This window comes from Cyprinodon tularosa, unplaced genomic scaffold (genome assembly GCF_016077235.1).
Source record: "Cyprinodon tularosa strain WSP-4 unplaced genomic scaffold, ASM1607723v1 ctg715, whole genome shotgun sequence".
NCBI lineage: Eukaryota > Metazoa > Chordata > Actinopteri > Cyprinodontiformes > Cyprinodontidae > Cyprinodon > Cyprinodon tularosa.
In genome coordinates this window covers 41,338-56,205 of record NW_024039469.1, presented here as the reverse complement: position 1 = coordinate 56,205, position 14,868 = coordinate 41,338, and the positions used below count along the sequence as shown (strand labels likewise).

The window sequence follows — 14,868 nt, the reverse complement described above, 5'->3', positions numbered from 1 at the left end:
GAAAGTTCTTTTAGGCTACAGTTTGATGTATTCAGATTGAGCCTTCATATGCCTTGAGATCTGAGAGGGGGGGATTTGGCAAATCCTTGGCCTCACAGTCAATTTGCCCAAGCAGTTCATAATGAAAATAGATCTAGATTTACCCTACAACCAAGCATGGCCCAAATAGATTGGTCATTTCAAAGTAGTTGAAAGTTAACTTGATAAATCACTTATATCTGTTACAAATGACCCTGTTTCATACAATTCAAAGATAGAAGTGACAAAGAACAACCAATGCATAGATGAAATTAGTTGTCTTTTATCTGAAAGCAGATGTGCTTAAGTCTTTTAATTGGACAATACAAGCTTACATCGACAGTACAAGATTTAGAAACATAAAAAACACCCAAAAAGAAAAAACCCTCCTACCTTTTTCTTTGTGTTTTAGATCCCACTCATCAATATTAGATAATATAATTAAACCTCCCTCTATGAAAAATGTACTCTTAGTACCACAACATTTCAAGTAGGTCTTCAACAGTAGAATGGCAGTAAATGTGGATGAGGATACAAAACAGTTATTTAGCTGAGCAGGGTGTGTCAAGGCAAAAGGAGGGGGACGGTTACACAAGGCTTTTACACTATTACATTTGCTGCTGCCCTGTTAGGTATAAAATAAAACTATTAATCATACCTCAGTTACAATTAATCAAACAAGATAGCAGATCAAGAAACAAATGTGTATGGAGATATATAATTAGTGAAATACAATTATTCATTACGAATACAAGTTTTGTCATAGTAAAACATTGGCAAAGCTGCACAGAATTACTGTAACCATAATATGTCTAACATGGCTTACTGATTTTTGCAACATCAATTTACTTTTTGAGACATTATGAGAGTGTATGGATCATGTAAGGAAAGATCCTAGGAAGAATGTGATGAGCTGAATCATCATCTGATGTTACTAAAAAGGGCAGGGAACAATGTGCGGCTGTTGTTGGGATAAACTTGGTTTTACATAAGCATAGAAGTTCTTTCATTTCTATTTTGATCTAACAGCACTCCAAGACTGAGGGAGGTACTGTAGCTAAAATATATTAAAAGACAAATATAAATGAATAACTGCTTAGCAGGCACATGCAGAGGGGGGGGGGGGGGGGGCTAAGGGGGCTTGAGCACCTGCCCCTTTTGCTCCATGATCCCAATGTGCCCTTTTGGTCCCTTTTTTTTTTTTTTTAATTTTTTTTATTTGACACATGTACTGAAATTATTATTATTATCTTTTTTTTTTGGCAAGAAAAACAATACAATAAGCCCACCGGTCACATTGTTACCTTTGACCTTTTGCCGGTGACGACGCACTTGCCTCTCGCACAGTCAGATAAGGCGGCTAACTGCGGAGCTAAAGGTAGCGAACATTCCACATTACACTGTGGCCGCTGCTCATTTGGCCCTAAGCAAGATCAACCATGATCGGACGGATGGCTATGTCTTCAGTCTGCACCGCCTCTCCAATGTCAACCTGAATAGAGATGTAAGTGAAACCAAATGAGCCCCATGGATGATGCAGTATTGTTTGATCTAAAACACTGTTTACTCTGTGCTTTTAGTGTTTTACATTGAAAATTATGTTTTTTAATTCACAAAAAACTGTTCTGTAATGATTACAGAACAGTTTTTTTGTGAATTAAAAAACATAATTTTTGGTGAAAATACTGGAGTAGGCTTCCTACTTGTCAGACAACGGAAAACTTTGAACATTGTATAATTTCTCTACTTTAGCAAAGAGTAGCGGTTTAAACGGAGGAAAGTAGAGGACGCGGCGCGCCTTTCTCTGAAGAACTACTGAGCGGGAGGAGACAGCCAGGTGAGGAAAAGCTGTTCTTATCTATCGATTCAGTATTTTTATCATACAGACATTAGGCTGTTGTTCTTGTGCTATGAGCTAGCTGCTAGCTAATGACTTTACTAGCAAAGCAAGATAACTAAAAAGCTTCCCTGTGTCGTTAATGATAGTAGGACATTCTTCAGTATTACTTATGCAATAGGGGCACATCGCCCGTCAAAAGCCTATCATCTCCATAATGGATATATGTCTGATTTTCTAATTTCCTTTGCTGCATGATGTACATTGCATTTATTCTAGCGTTAGGTAAATGTATCTTAAAGGAGAACTCATCCAGAACTACCATGAAAGATATATGATAGATATAATGTATGAAGCTGGTGAAAACAAAACTGCGCAGCTTATGCAAGGAGGATCGGTTGTCAGACCTTCTTTTGTTGGCAATCGAGAAGGATGTGCCAATCATTCACAGTGAGGTTATTAACATTTTTAAAGACATGGCTAACAGAAAACTGCTGCTGTGAACAAAAGAGAACAAAAATAGCAAAAATGCTTAAAAGTTGGAAATTTGTTTTTAAACAGTTAAATCACCATGACGGAAAATAAGTTTTTGGATCATAATCTTGGATTTAGTTTGGGGGAAAAAGAAAGGCAAGAGACTGAAATAAATAAGACATTGACCTTCACTCAACACAGAAAAGATGAGACAATGAGGAAAAAAAGAAAAGAGAAACTGACAAGAAAAAACGAAGAGGAAAGATTGAAGAAAATGTATTTAGGTACTTACAAAATACACTAAGACACAAACAGAGTAGGCTTTTCTCATGGTGACATGCATTAATAAAATGTTTGCTTTTGTTCTTTTTTTTCTGCAGTTCCACGTTAAAGTTTGATGCAGCAGCTCTGCTTTTCTGAATGGACCGTCTCCATCTCCACTGTCAGTACAGCAAACCAGGCAGACATTCTTTTTATAGATTACAGTACACTAAAAGGTTGCATTTTTAACAGTTTAATTCTGTAAAGACAAAATATTTCTGGTGGTCCAGCTCTGACCTTGGCTTGATTGATTGGCTAAATTGCAGGTTTGAATATTGTAATACTTTCCTATAACAAAACAGACCTGCAGAAAGAAATTACTATTAAAATATTTTACATATGCATAGTTCTATGTTCTATGTAGAGATTTCCCTTGGCTTTGATTGTATGTCTCACAATTTTGTAATTTATCATTGTTCATTAAACTCTGAAAGCTATGTGACTTTGTTAATATTCTGTCCAAAAATGCGATAAGATGTGCCCTTTTTTTTTTTGAGCACCTGCCCCTTTAGTGGTCTCTGCACGGCCCTGCTGCTTAGTGAATAAACAGTAAAATTGCACACAATTTTAGTATTGCACCTGCATACAAAACTACAAAGCAGATAAACACCATTGCATGTCCTGTGCAACTATACAGGCATAGATAACTATAGGCTCAAGGTAAACAATGATTTAATAATTACTTTGACTTGTTGAAACTTTGAATGTTACATTTTGCCTTGGGTTTAACCATCCCAAATTTCAAATACTTCCATTTTTTTTTTTTTTAGTTTTTACACCACTAGTGGGTCGTTTGTTTGGACAGCTGGATGAGAGGAAAAGAGGTATAAGAGAGGGGGAAAGACATGCGGCAAAGGACCACAGGTTGGATTCAAACTCAGCTCAGCCGAGTTAAGGACTAAAGGCTGATTTATACTTCAAAACTAGGAAGTCTGCATAGGTGTTGTGGTGAACGCAGAGACTTCCCTACCCCCTCCGCAGACACTCTGGTGCACCTCTCCCAAATTCTGATTGGTCAAATCTACATCTGCTCTACGCTATGCATATTTCCTGTTTGGTACCTTACCGACTTATTTTGTTTGTAAGACTGCCATTGTGGAAAACGACTTGTGAATTTGGACCAGCTAGAAGAGCGAGGTGCATGAGAACTCTGGGAAAATTTTTCCACCTGGACCCCCACTATTTTTCACCCTCATGTCCCTCCATTGCCGCACAAACTTGCCCCCATTTCCTCACCACCTTGCACATATTTAGATTCACAGCTAGTTCATGATTTTCACGTTTTGCATTGTGGTGTGGAATAAACATAGCACAGACCGGGCTTCAATATTCAGCATAAATCAAAAATGTCTGCATCATACCTTTGACATCTCACTGCAACACACTGCTGCTGGAGTATAACCAGCCCTTAAGGCCTGGGTCGTGTGCACTAACCACTGCGAGACAGAAGGACACCTCAATACTGCCATATTTTTAGGTTGCCAGAGCTTGTTAAACATTTAAAATTTCATCAATCACCAAGTAAAAAAATTTCATGGGATAATAATGTTTTTATCGGTTGTACATTAGTATCACATGTTAGCCTTTAATCATTAGACCAGTATGAAACACTGTGTGATTTGTACTGTTAGTTTATTGGAGCAATATTGATGTGGGAAATTGAAGGTTAGAATAAAAACCACCAGTGACTGGGTTTAAACTCTGCTTAATAACTTCTTTCAAGTAGTGAAAGAAATATGGAGTCTGATAAAAAAAAACATAAAAACATACAGTTGAGTGTGTTCACTAGAGGTCACACCCAAACGCCTATATTGAGAAGTTTCAAGCTGTAAAAAATATCAATTACAGTATAAAAATTATGTTAGTAATAAATTAATTAGCTTAATAAGACATTTTGATCTATCAGCTCTAAAGCTTTGTGGCTAAAGGCAAGTGGATTTGCGGACTTGGATGGAGTTATAAATAACCATAGTGAAGAAAAAAATGGAGACGGGATTTACTGGAAGAAGATACTGGACTTTCAGCGAGCCATTCAAAACTCATTTGTGTATGTTTTCATTTTCAAAAATCCAGTAACGATATGATCTGGTCTCATTTCAATTCCATTGAGAGGATGCAAATTATCCTTCTACAAATATAAATATACATATATATATATCTATATATACACTTTGCTTTACAGCTTATGTTAAAAGAAAAGTGCACCATGAAATTAATTTGCTTTCTTTATTTCAAGTTTGTCATTTTGTCATCTTAGCTAAAAGTAACTTGATAACTTTGAATTAAATTGAAAATGTGAACTGGTGACTGAGTCGTTTCCTGCACACTTTTATTCAGGAATCACCACAGCAGGACATTAAAGCTTCTGTCAGATGCCCTTTTTGACATAACCAAGATTCCGACCAAGGTCTTACATTTCAAAGATATGGACTTAATTTGGAGTATATATGAAATGTATTCATTTGCTTAATCAGAAACCAATAACCTTAAGTTCATTGATTCTTGACCTTCCTTGACTTTGAGAAGCATTGAGGGGCTTCTGACCACCTTCTCCTCTCATCATATGGGTCTCATGACATTGCAGATATTTTCAGCTTTAACTTCAACAAGTTAGGGTGAACATGTTTAAAGTTAACAACCTAACACAAGAATATTTTTAATTTAATTCCTTTTTATGATTATGTTTAACAAAACAAACAAACAGAAATGCAGGAAAGCTGACCTCAGGAAAACACCCTTTCCTCAATACTTACATAGTCAGAATATCATGCTGTTCTAGATGTGGCTGTGTGGTAACTTTCAAACACTCTTCCTTTGGTCCAAAATTATTATCTCAGTTTTGTTTTGATTCAGGTGAAGAAAATGATGTCACATCAATGCGCTGATTCCTTAATGCATTTAACCAGTGCTTGAATGCGTTCATAGTCACTTGATGGAATTGTAATGTATAGCTGTGTGTTGTCTTCATTGCTATGGTAACTTATCATTTTGTTCAATAAAATCTGAGTTAGGAGGAACATGTACTGTAGTTGCCTAGTGACGCAAATGTCATTTAAGAAGAATTTAAACCAATCCAGTGCTGTACTAGAAAGGCATGAGGAGTTGTAGAAAACTAAGACAGAGGTAATTCTTGCAAGGAAGGCTCAAGTATATTTTTACCTCTGCAGGCGGAGAGAAAAAGCTCTGACTGGGGCAAGCTTAGTACATACATTTTTACAACATATCCCAACACACACTCGCACCCCACCCCACCAAGCATATTTCCTGTTAGGTTGATATAACTTTCACTAGCCAGGTGTAGCATCTCACAACAGCTGTCCTCCTGTTCATGCCATGGGGGAGGCTGAGGGAGCCTTAAGCACTTATCTTTTATCTCTTCCTTTGGAGCCTTGCATGTAGGGACATCCACACACACCTTCTTACAGGCTCAAACTCCTCATTATTTTATTTCACAGGCTGACCATATTTAAGATTCTCTGATAAAATTGAGTCATCATCACTGTTGAATGCTGCACTGAGGTCCGTGAAAAACAGCAGTGTGCTTCTTTTACAGTCTGCATTTAAATAGACGACACTAAACACCTTGACAAGGACAGTCTCTGTGGTGTTGATGTCGGAAGGCTGAAATGAAAACAAAGTGGTTTGTAACACAAGATTGTTGTTCATTGTTTGTGTAAAACAATGAGCAAGAAGAAGCTTAGTAAGTGTGTAATTTATTTTAGTTTTTTAGAGTTGTAGATTAAGACAACCTGCTACCAATAATTATGTCTAGGGTTTTAAAGGCAGTAAACAAAAGTTTTAAATTTTTTCCTCTTTATTTCAGTTCTTCCAACTTCATATTTATTTTACAGGTATTCAAAAAAACTGTACACGCATTATTCTATTATTACAACACAGTCATTTAAAAATAAAAGACAAGGCAGGTAGATGAAATAGTTTAAATGAGCAACATCAGTTTCACTTTTTGAATCAATACATAACTTCCTTCTACCATCCAGTCGTTTGGATAGCCGTGCCTCAACATTAGTGGTTAGATTTATCATTAAAAGTCCATTAGCCCACCTGCTTCTTGTATTAAATGTGCTGGCCTTTTTTTACCTAGCCCTTCTAGCTGTAACTTGCAAGGAGGTAAAACCAAACAAACATCTTTCTGTTGAATGCAGAAGCTTTCCCCGACTAAAGACTCTAATAGGAATTTATGACCTCGGACCTGATGAAACTAATTGATATTTTCCAGCTAAACTAAAAACAAACACTAAGATGTGTAGTTTATCTGGAGCAGATCCAAAGGCACATTAAAACTACTTTTGTGTTTGTTAGGAATAGAGTAATAGAAACTGTATTAGGAGTAGAGATGGCAATTTAAAAACTAAAAAGGCATTTGCTGTATATTACAACCGAAGGTTTTAGTGCTTCAGCACAATCCTGTAGGAAAACAAGTGGAATTCGATACATTGCAGAAAAGCTCCAAAAAAATAAAAAGGGAATAAGGGATAGGTTTAAAATAAAAAGGGAATAAGGGATAGGTTTTATTGGGTGGATTGTCCTCCTCTCCATAGGAACTCCTCAGGCACAGGTGTGTCTTTAACCAATTGAGGTTTTTTCTTGGGTGGTCAGGGATTTTATGGCTTCTGACCGTACCTGAAATAAATAGTTAATTTAGTGTATTGCTTTGCAAAATATTTAGGAAGTAAGAACATTTTTCTTTTTTTTTTTTTGTATACCAAATATTGTAAAACTTATTAGTTTCATAACTGGCTGTTATCAATCCAAAATATCTAAAAATATTTAATTCTAAATGATTTTAGAATAAGGCCATCAGAGACATACGCACCCTCTTGTCCAACAGTGTTCCAAACACCCAAATGAAGCAACCCTATATGAACACACAAGGATTTGGAGAAAAAAATAAGCTTTTTCCAACCTTACATTGAAAAGTAAGGGATACAAGAACATGACATTGTTTTTACCTGTAGTGAGTTGAGTAATGAAAAAGCAAAATGAATCCCCTTGTTTGTTGGAGCAATTATGGTTCCGATTCCCAAAATCCAGGTCAGTCCAAAAAATGGTGTGAGCACAGCCAAACTCCTGGCAATCACCACCAGAACATGCTGCTCCTGTGCTTGTGCTGTATTCCTCTTCACTCTTCTGTTTAACATTTTGAATATCACTACAAGCAAGATTATAAAATTTATGAAAACGATGACAAGTGCAGGAACCAGAAATGCCAGCAGGGCTTTGGAGTCATCCCAGTTGAGCCAACAGGCATGATTTGCTCTTATGTAGTTATATAAGGGCAAAGTCACAGCCATGGTTGTCACTGCAATGATTAAGGGTGCACCATATCCCAAGACAAACCCACTAACAAGCATAGACGTTTTTGAAAACCCCCCCTCAAAGACCAGGACAGTACGGTAGAGCAACAGTAGACCTGTGGCTAACATCCAGAAGAACATGGAAAGGTAGAAAAAATGGATAAAGAAGGTAGCTGCTGCACATGAAGGAGGGTTTTTCTTCTCTGCACCTGATAAAGATCCTCCTACAATGAACCAAATGTTTGCTATCAGGAGAGAAACTGCAATGTTAACGATAAAAACATGGCGTAGAAATGCGGTTGTGTTGGTACTTATTTTTTTCCATATCAGAGCTTCAGTAATAAGACATATAACCAAAGAACCTATGGATATGCCAACCCCAATGAATGTTATGTCCTCCAATTCAGAGTCTTTAAAACTATCAGAGGACATGAGGATGGAGAAGCAGGTGAGGTGGTTGCAGATGCAGCTAATGGTTTCGTTGTTTTGGGATTGCACAGAACAACCCTGGTTGCTCCATCCTCCAAGACCATCAAAGAGGTCGAAATCCCAGAAAACACATTGTGGATCTTTTAAAGTATCATTTAGAATTTCTGAGATTATTGATATATTTTTAATTTTGGCTCTTGTCTCAACAAGCAAAACCTTTCCATTGATAACCATGAAACCAGAGTTTTCTTTATCCCTTGGTGGAAGCACATTATCCATGGAAGCAAATAAGATTGTGGTGATAAAATTATCTTTTTTATCAGTCTCTGGTATGCTTATTGTCACTGATGAATTAAGGCGATCATAGAAAGGGTCTGTCAACTCCGTTTTCTTTAACAGAATAAAAGGAGTCTCGATTGTTACAGATTCATTGACAAGAAGGGAGGATACTGTCTCAAATAGTTTTAAGAAGGAGGAGCTAGGGCTTTCTTTTTTGCTGTTGTTCTCTGTCCCTGAGTTTGGTTTGTCATTTAGGATATCCCAAGAATTCTTTGCTTCATCAGAGGTGAGAAGACCAGCAGTTACTAGAATGTGCTGTATCAAAAAAAAAAACAAAAAAAAAACATACATATTAGATGTAAATATTTATACCTTCAAAAATGGAAATAACATACAAGTTACCCTACCTCTGTTGATTTTTGATTAATTGGCAAAGACAACTCTGAGGATGTATCAGCTACATTGTTAAGGATTGTAACAATGGAACTTATAGATGCTGGTGTTTTAGTAACTTTTTCAGTCGTGCCAACGGTCACATTTCTGAGTTCCTCCAAGAAATTTGGCATTGTTGAGATATTTAGTTCCTGTTGCATTTGCAGAAAAAAACAACTAATGTGATGATTTGCATTCAGATTACACTTTAAGGTTTTGAACTTCATAATGTCTTATTTCATTGCATTATCTACATTCTGAACTAGAAATGTTACTGGAAATATCATCTAGCTTTAATTTTTCTCTTAGAGTTGTGCCTTTGATATAAAACCCCCAATCACCCCCAATGTCTGAGTATATCCATCCACCCTTTCTTTAATTATGTTAGGTCTGCCACAATATGCTAAATAAATGCTTTATATTCATAACAGATTATGCCTCAGGTTGTTTCAAAAAGAATTGCTATTTTTATTGTCTTGTTATATGAAAGTGCACCAAGGTTACTCAGTTTTAGTGCATAACTTATTTTTCTTATTGAAAAAAAATTCTATTTAAAAGCCTTTTTAAAAGTTTTGTATTACAACTTTGTCTGACTGCTCAGCCAGAAATCTTATAGGTTTATGGTTTGATAATATATATTTGAAAATCAAACATTTGTGAAATTCAGTCGGCTGTCATGGGCAAATCTCTCAGTGGGCAAACAAGGAATCTTCTGCTTCTTCCACTCAGATGAAAACACAGAAGCATGGCGGAGGTGCGTGTGAAATGGCGTTCTTTCCATAAAATTGACAGACCATGCTCAGCCATGTCTTTGTCCATATACGTCGTCGCCTTTTCTTTTTAGGACTTTTAGCACACAAAATTGCTAAAAGGACACTCAGGACACTTGGAATACATTGGACGAGCAGTATGGAGGAATATTGACACGTTTTTTGTGGACTTTTATGGACCTTTCTGTCTCGGTCACCATAGACCTCCATTATTTGAATATCAGCAGACAGCAAGAAGCCTCCCAGATCTCCAGATGCATTTGAGATATCAAAAAAGTACTCCAGAGTGTTGTTCAGCATGGGGGTGAGTAGAAAATGAAGGCTAATCATGTTTTGGGTGTACTATTCCTTTAACATGAGTGATTTACCATAGATTTATTGAGGAGGTCAAGAACAACTGTAAGGACACAGTTGTCTTCTTCATTTCCATATTCACCATTTGCCATACAAACTGCTGTTTTTTGTCCCTCCATGTTATCATCACAGGGTATCTCCACCTTCTGGCCTTCGACCACACAAATATAATCTATAGAGGAAAAAAAAATATTAAGCTAAAAGGAAAAATTTAAAACTTTCTCTAAATCTCTAAGAAGATTAGAAAATTATTTCACTGAAATGTTTTATGACATGACCATATAAAATTCTCTTACAATCGGCACAAATTTATGTTGAGGCATAAACCCGCACTCCTCACAAACTTTACACACCAAGAGGAACGTTATCACGTCAGGAGATGACGCCATTTTTGTACATTCATCTTATTTGAATGCTTGTCAGTTTTTAAATGACATTGGTTCAATTTGTGTAACTGTTTTTCTATTGTTAAATCATTTACACCACATTCAAATGGGGTCTTAATGCCTTTTGTTAGGCGCCATGGCAGAAAATTAGTTAAAGTTTAAGGCCCTTCATGCGAATCTCGCCAGGAGTAACAAGCTATAGAAGTTTGAACAACTACTTGATTATAACCTGTAATTTTTCCTTTCCAATGCCTGTTAATAATGGTTTCAGCCTTTCCTATAAATAGGGAACTAGATAAGATCTTATTATAACTGTACCAACCCAGTCAGCATTAGTGCTGACTGGGAACTGTATGTCTGTGAGCCTTTAGGGGCCACTTGGAGTCTATGAACAACCCAAATTTTGCCTGCAGGTGTGGACTGTAATGCAGACAGCCAGTCAGACATGCAAATATAATGATGCAGTTAGGAAAGATCTATAGATTTCTCCTTTTGGACAGTTTATCTCTCAGGATTTGTAAGGACACCAAAAATATATGGTCATAATGTGAAATATTGATAGAGACAGTATGAAATAAAATAATATATATACATACCTTTAGCCTGTTCACATGTATAGGTTATGGAATTGATGCTGCTGTTAAAATTAACATATAGTGGTTTACTCCCTTGCGTTTTGTTGGTTTCCTCCGCTATTTCGACAAACATAGAACACACATGTATGAGTCTGGACATTAAATATAAAACCTTTTTTTTATTAATCAATGCATACATAAAATGAGTTTGCAGATCCTTTATTCAATGGTTGTCTGCTATTTATTCTTTCCCAAAACTGTTATGTTATTTTATGAAACCCACAAGTAGACACTAAGGCTACGTTCACACTGCAGCCTGAAGTGACCCAATTCCGATTTTTTTGCCCATATGTGACCTGTATCTGATCTTTTTATGACAGTCGGAACGACACAGATCGGATTTTTTCAAATGCGACCTAGGCCACTTGGATATGTGGTCCTGAATCCGATACATATCTGATCTTTTCAAATGCGACCTGTGTCTGTACGGCCAGGTCGCATTCATCCGACCTACACGTCATTGATACTTGACAAATGTTACTAAACGTTACTAATCTGCGTCCTACTAAGCGGAGGCGGGAAAAACTAACAACCATGGCGGAAGATAACACAGAGAGCAGTCAATGGAGAGAAAGTGAGGTTGCTGACTTAATTCATATTTGGAAAGATAGCTCGATTCAGACCAAACTCGAAGGGTCTTACCGGAACCGGGGGAGGGTCTTTCTTTTTGATCTTCTTAAAAAGAATTCGTTCGTAATGTGCCTGCTCCTGTTGGAGAAGAACTTAAAGAACGCAATATACAATATTACGAGTCGTGCTTACTTCCGCAAACACTGAGGACGCTTGCTACATGTGACGTCATCTCGTCCTCGAGTGCGCATGCGGGACACTTCGGTTGAACGCTTTCAGTTCACACAGTAGATCACATACAAGTCGCATATACTTGGAAGTGTGAACGGACACGCAAAAAAATCCGATTTCACAAAAAAATCGGATTTGAGCATTAAGGCCTGCAGTGTGAACGTAGCCTAAGACCATATTTCATGTCAGTCTACTTTAGGGTCTGATTGGCTGAGGAATATATGCCCCTCCCCTTAGGATCCACCTGGACCCTCCACAGATGTTTGTGTGCAAACCAGATTGTTATCACCATGGTTACTGTTGTAGTTGTGGACTATATCACATAACATTTAGAGAGTTGCACACAATTACACAGCAGATAAATATAATGACGCAGTTAGAAGAGATCTGCAGTTTTCTTCTTTTACACGGTTTGTCTCTTAAAATTTCCTAGGACACAAAAATTCAATTTAAATGACAAATTTAGAGTCTTGAATGTAAAAACATATATACCTGTATGCTGTTCACATTCACAGATGTTTGTGGAATTGACGTTGCTGTCAAACGTGCGGAATAGTTCTGTGCTGCTAGTGGTGCTTTGCGCTATGTGGCAAGGATGTCCAGATATTTCCACAAACACATAAGACAGTGGGGCGTTACATTCGATACAATATTTTCCTTTTTGATTGATTATTAATTCATTTGGCAAATTATCTGTCTTCTATCTTAGTCTCACCATTTGAAATCACCTGCAGAACAATAAAACCACCATATTAGTCTTGATGTAATATGCAGGCTTTGTACTGTACATGGTGTGGTTACTTGTTAAGTGTTGTTTAATTGTAATGTTATACAACAGAAAACACACATTAAAAAAAATGATATTTACCTGAAATATGCACACAGCTCCAATCAGAGGTACAAACATCTTGGTCCACATTTTGAATCTGACCAAAAAATAAAACAAAACAAAACAAAAAACTAGACATTGAATCCTTGACCTCAATTTATCCCTGCAGAGCCTTTTTACATTTTATGGTTTGCACTGCTGATTACAATGCAGCCAATATAAAGATTTCTGTCAAATTCCTTGTTTGTTCACACAAACTAGGTATACTGTAGGACGTTTAGTCTGATGTACGTCTATTAACATATATGTTACTTTTTCCTTTGCTGCTCACTGTCATTGCTTCAGTTAGTTTTTCATAACCAAACCCCTTTTATTACTTCCTCATTTGTTGAATTGTAGAATTATAACAGGGTGCTGTTTTTAGAACAAATGCAAATGTCGATGCCATATTCTGAATTTTTCCAGCAATGTCTTTTAGAAGTGGATTTCTTGGGCTGTTACTAATACCTGTGTCATTTTATGCAATATATACCGATAAAAATACTGACATGTTATATGTAACAGTATTATTCATCTATCCATGTTGCATTTGTTTTAAATTCCCATTCCATGTTGCTTAGTGATTAGAAAAAAAACTGCTGACCTAATCAGCAGCTTCCTTTTCACTGTACATCTTATGTAAACATTAAAGTTTACAGCGTAAACTTTAATGTTTAATTAACAGGATCTGGAACTTATGGAACCTGTGAACTGGACAGTGAAATACAACTTTCTGTAAAACATTATCTGAAATTTAAGACTAATCAAACCTAAATTACAGCTTGTAATTTCCTAATAGTGATCTTGTTCACATTGGTTATTATGTTGATGTTAAATATTTGTGGGTTTTTCCGAAGTGTACTACATCTGTTTTTGTCTTTTTTTTCTCTTTGTTGTATGAATTACAGTGCTACTTCTGATTAATGTAAGTAGAGATCCCTGTTATCTAACTTATTTTTCTTTTTGTTTTTTACTTTCCATCCTTTATAAGTTGCATCTATGAAGAAAGGGAACAAAAACAATATCAAAAAGACAAGCAATGTCCTACCTTTACTTAGTATCACTGTTCCGGTGCAGAAAAGAGCCTAAATAATTGCCTTTTGCAGCAGTAAAGCAACGTTTTCACCATGCCCTCATATCCATCAAAGGCAGAATCCTAGCTAATGACCAAACATTTTTTCAAACACTGAGCTATGTTGGACAAGGCATATTTGTCTTGGTGAAGGGTGGTGCCAAGATACCTGGGAATTATGAAAGAGTTGAAGTATACTGTTGCGTTGGAGCTTCCTGTGGATATTTCATTTGCATACATGGCTTTTCTCCAGCTGGTAGATGTAGGGCAATACCAGAACCATCTAGCATAAGTGCAGGCTCTTATAGGCCTACAACAATACATTCAACAACTTATGAAATGTCACCTTATATGCTTACTAGTAATATAACATGTTTGAATTATGGAGATGTGAAAAATAAAAATGACATAACTTTTTGGTCAGTCCTGAAATGCAAGTGAAACCTGCTACTGTATGTTTGGAAGTGTTTGAGAATCCAGTTTTTACATAAGCAAATATTTATTTCCTGCTTCACCTGCACTTGTCTGCTGCAGCAAATGGAGATAAACAGGAAAATGAATGTCATCATAGAATGAATGAGTAACCAGAGAAAAAAGCAGCAGTCCAACAAATAAATAAAATCCTGAAACTAGAAAGGCAAAACAAACGTTTTGAGTTAGTTCTTAATATCTACTGTTGCTTGCAGTAAGACCGACATATTATTGTTTTAGAAAGGAAATGAATTTCTGACTTCAGAACTGGAAAACTACAGCCTTTGAGCTTTAAATATGCGTCAGTACACCCTCCAGATGTCCATTTCACCACATTGATGGTTTACATAGAGCCATGTTTATCATATTTTACTGATGTAGTTTAAAAAGTTTCTTTTAATTATTG

General features: G+C 36.5%; 1 protein-coding gene across 1 annotated transcript; it reads right to left on the bottom strand.

Moving 5' to 3' along the window:
- Positions 1-7,157: 7,157 nt before the first annotated feature.
- LOC119772557 (adhesion G protein-coupled receptor F5-like) lies at positions 7,158-14,079 on the bottom strand. The gene is made up of 10 exons (XM_038269015.1): positions 13,968-14,079; positions 12,920-12,977; positions 12,767-12,779; positions 12,544-12,633; positions 11,212-11,307; positions 10,244-10,401; positions 9,081-9,257; positions 7,621-8,988; positions 7,485-7,526; positions 7,158-7,291 (listed from the first exon to the last, which is right to left on the bottom strand). Exons 2-10 carry the CDS (start codon positions 12,968-12,970, stop codon positions 7,235-7,237), a joined length of 2,052 nt encoding a protein of 683 aa, XP_038124943.1. The 5' UTR covers positions 12,971-12,977; positions 13,968-14,079; the 3' UTR covers positions 7,158-7,234.
- Positions 14,080-14,868: the final 789 nt, after the last annotated feature.

Coding starts and splice junctions, on each gene's coding strand:
- LOC119772557 (XM_038269015.1), bottom strand. CDS start 12,970: ATGTGGACCAAGATGTTTGTACCTCTGATTGGAGCTGTGTGCATATTT. Junction 10,402..11,211: donor TACATGTGAACAGGCTAAAG/GTATGTATATAT, acceptor TTTCCTCTATAG/ATTATATTTGTGTGGTCGAA. Junction 9,258..10,243: donor ACCTCCTCAATAAATCTATG/GTAAATCACTCA, acceptor CAAATGCAACAG/GAACTAAATATCTCAACAAT.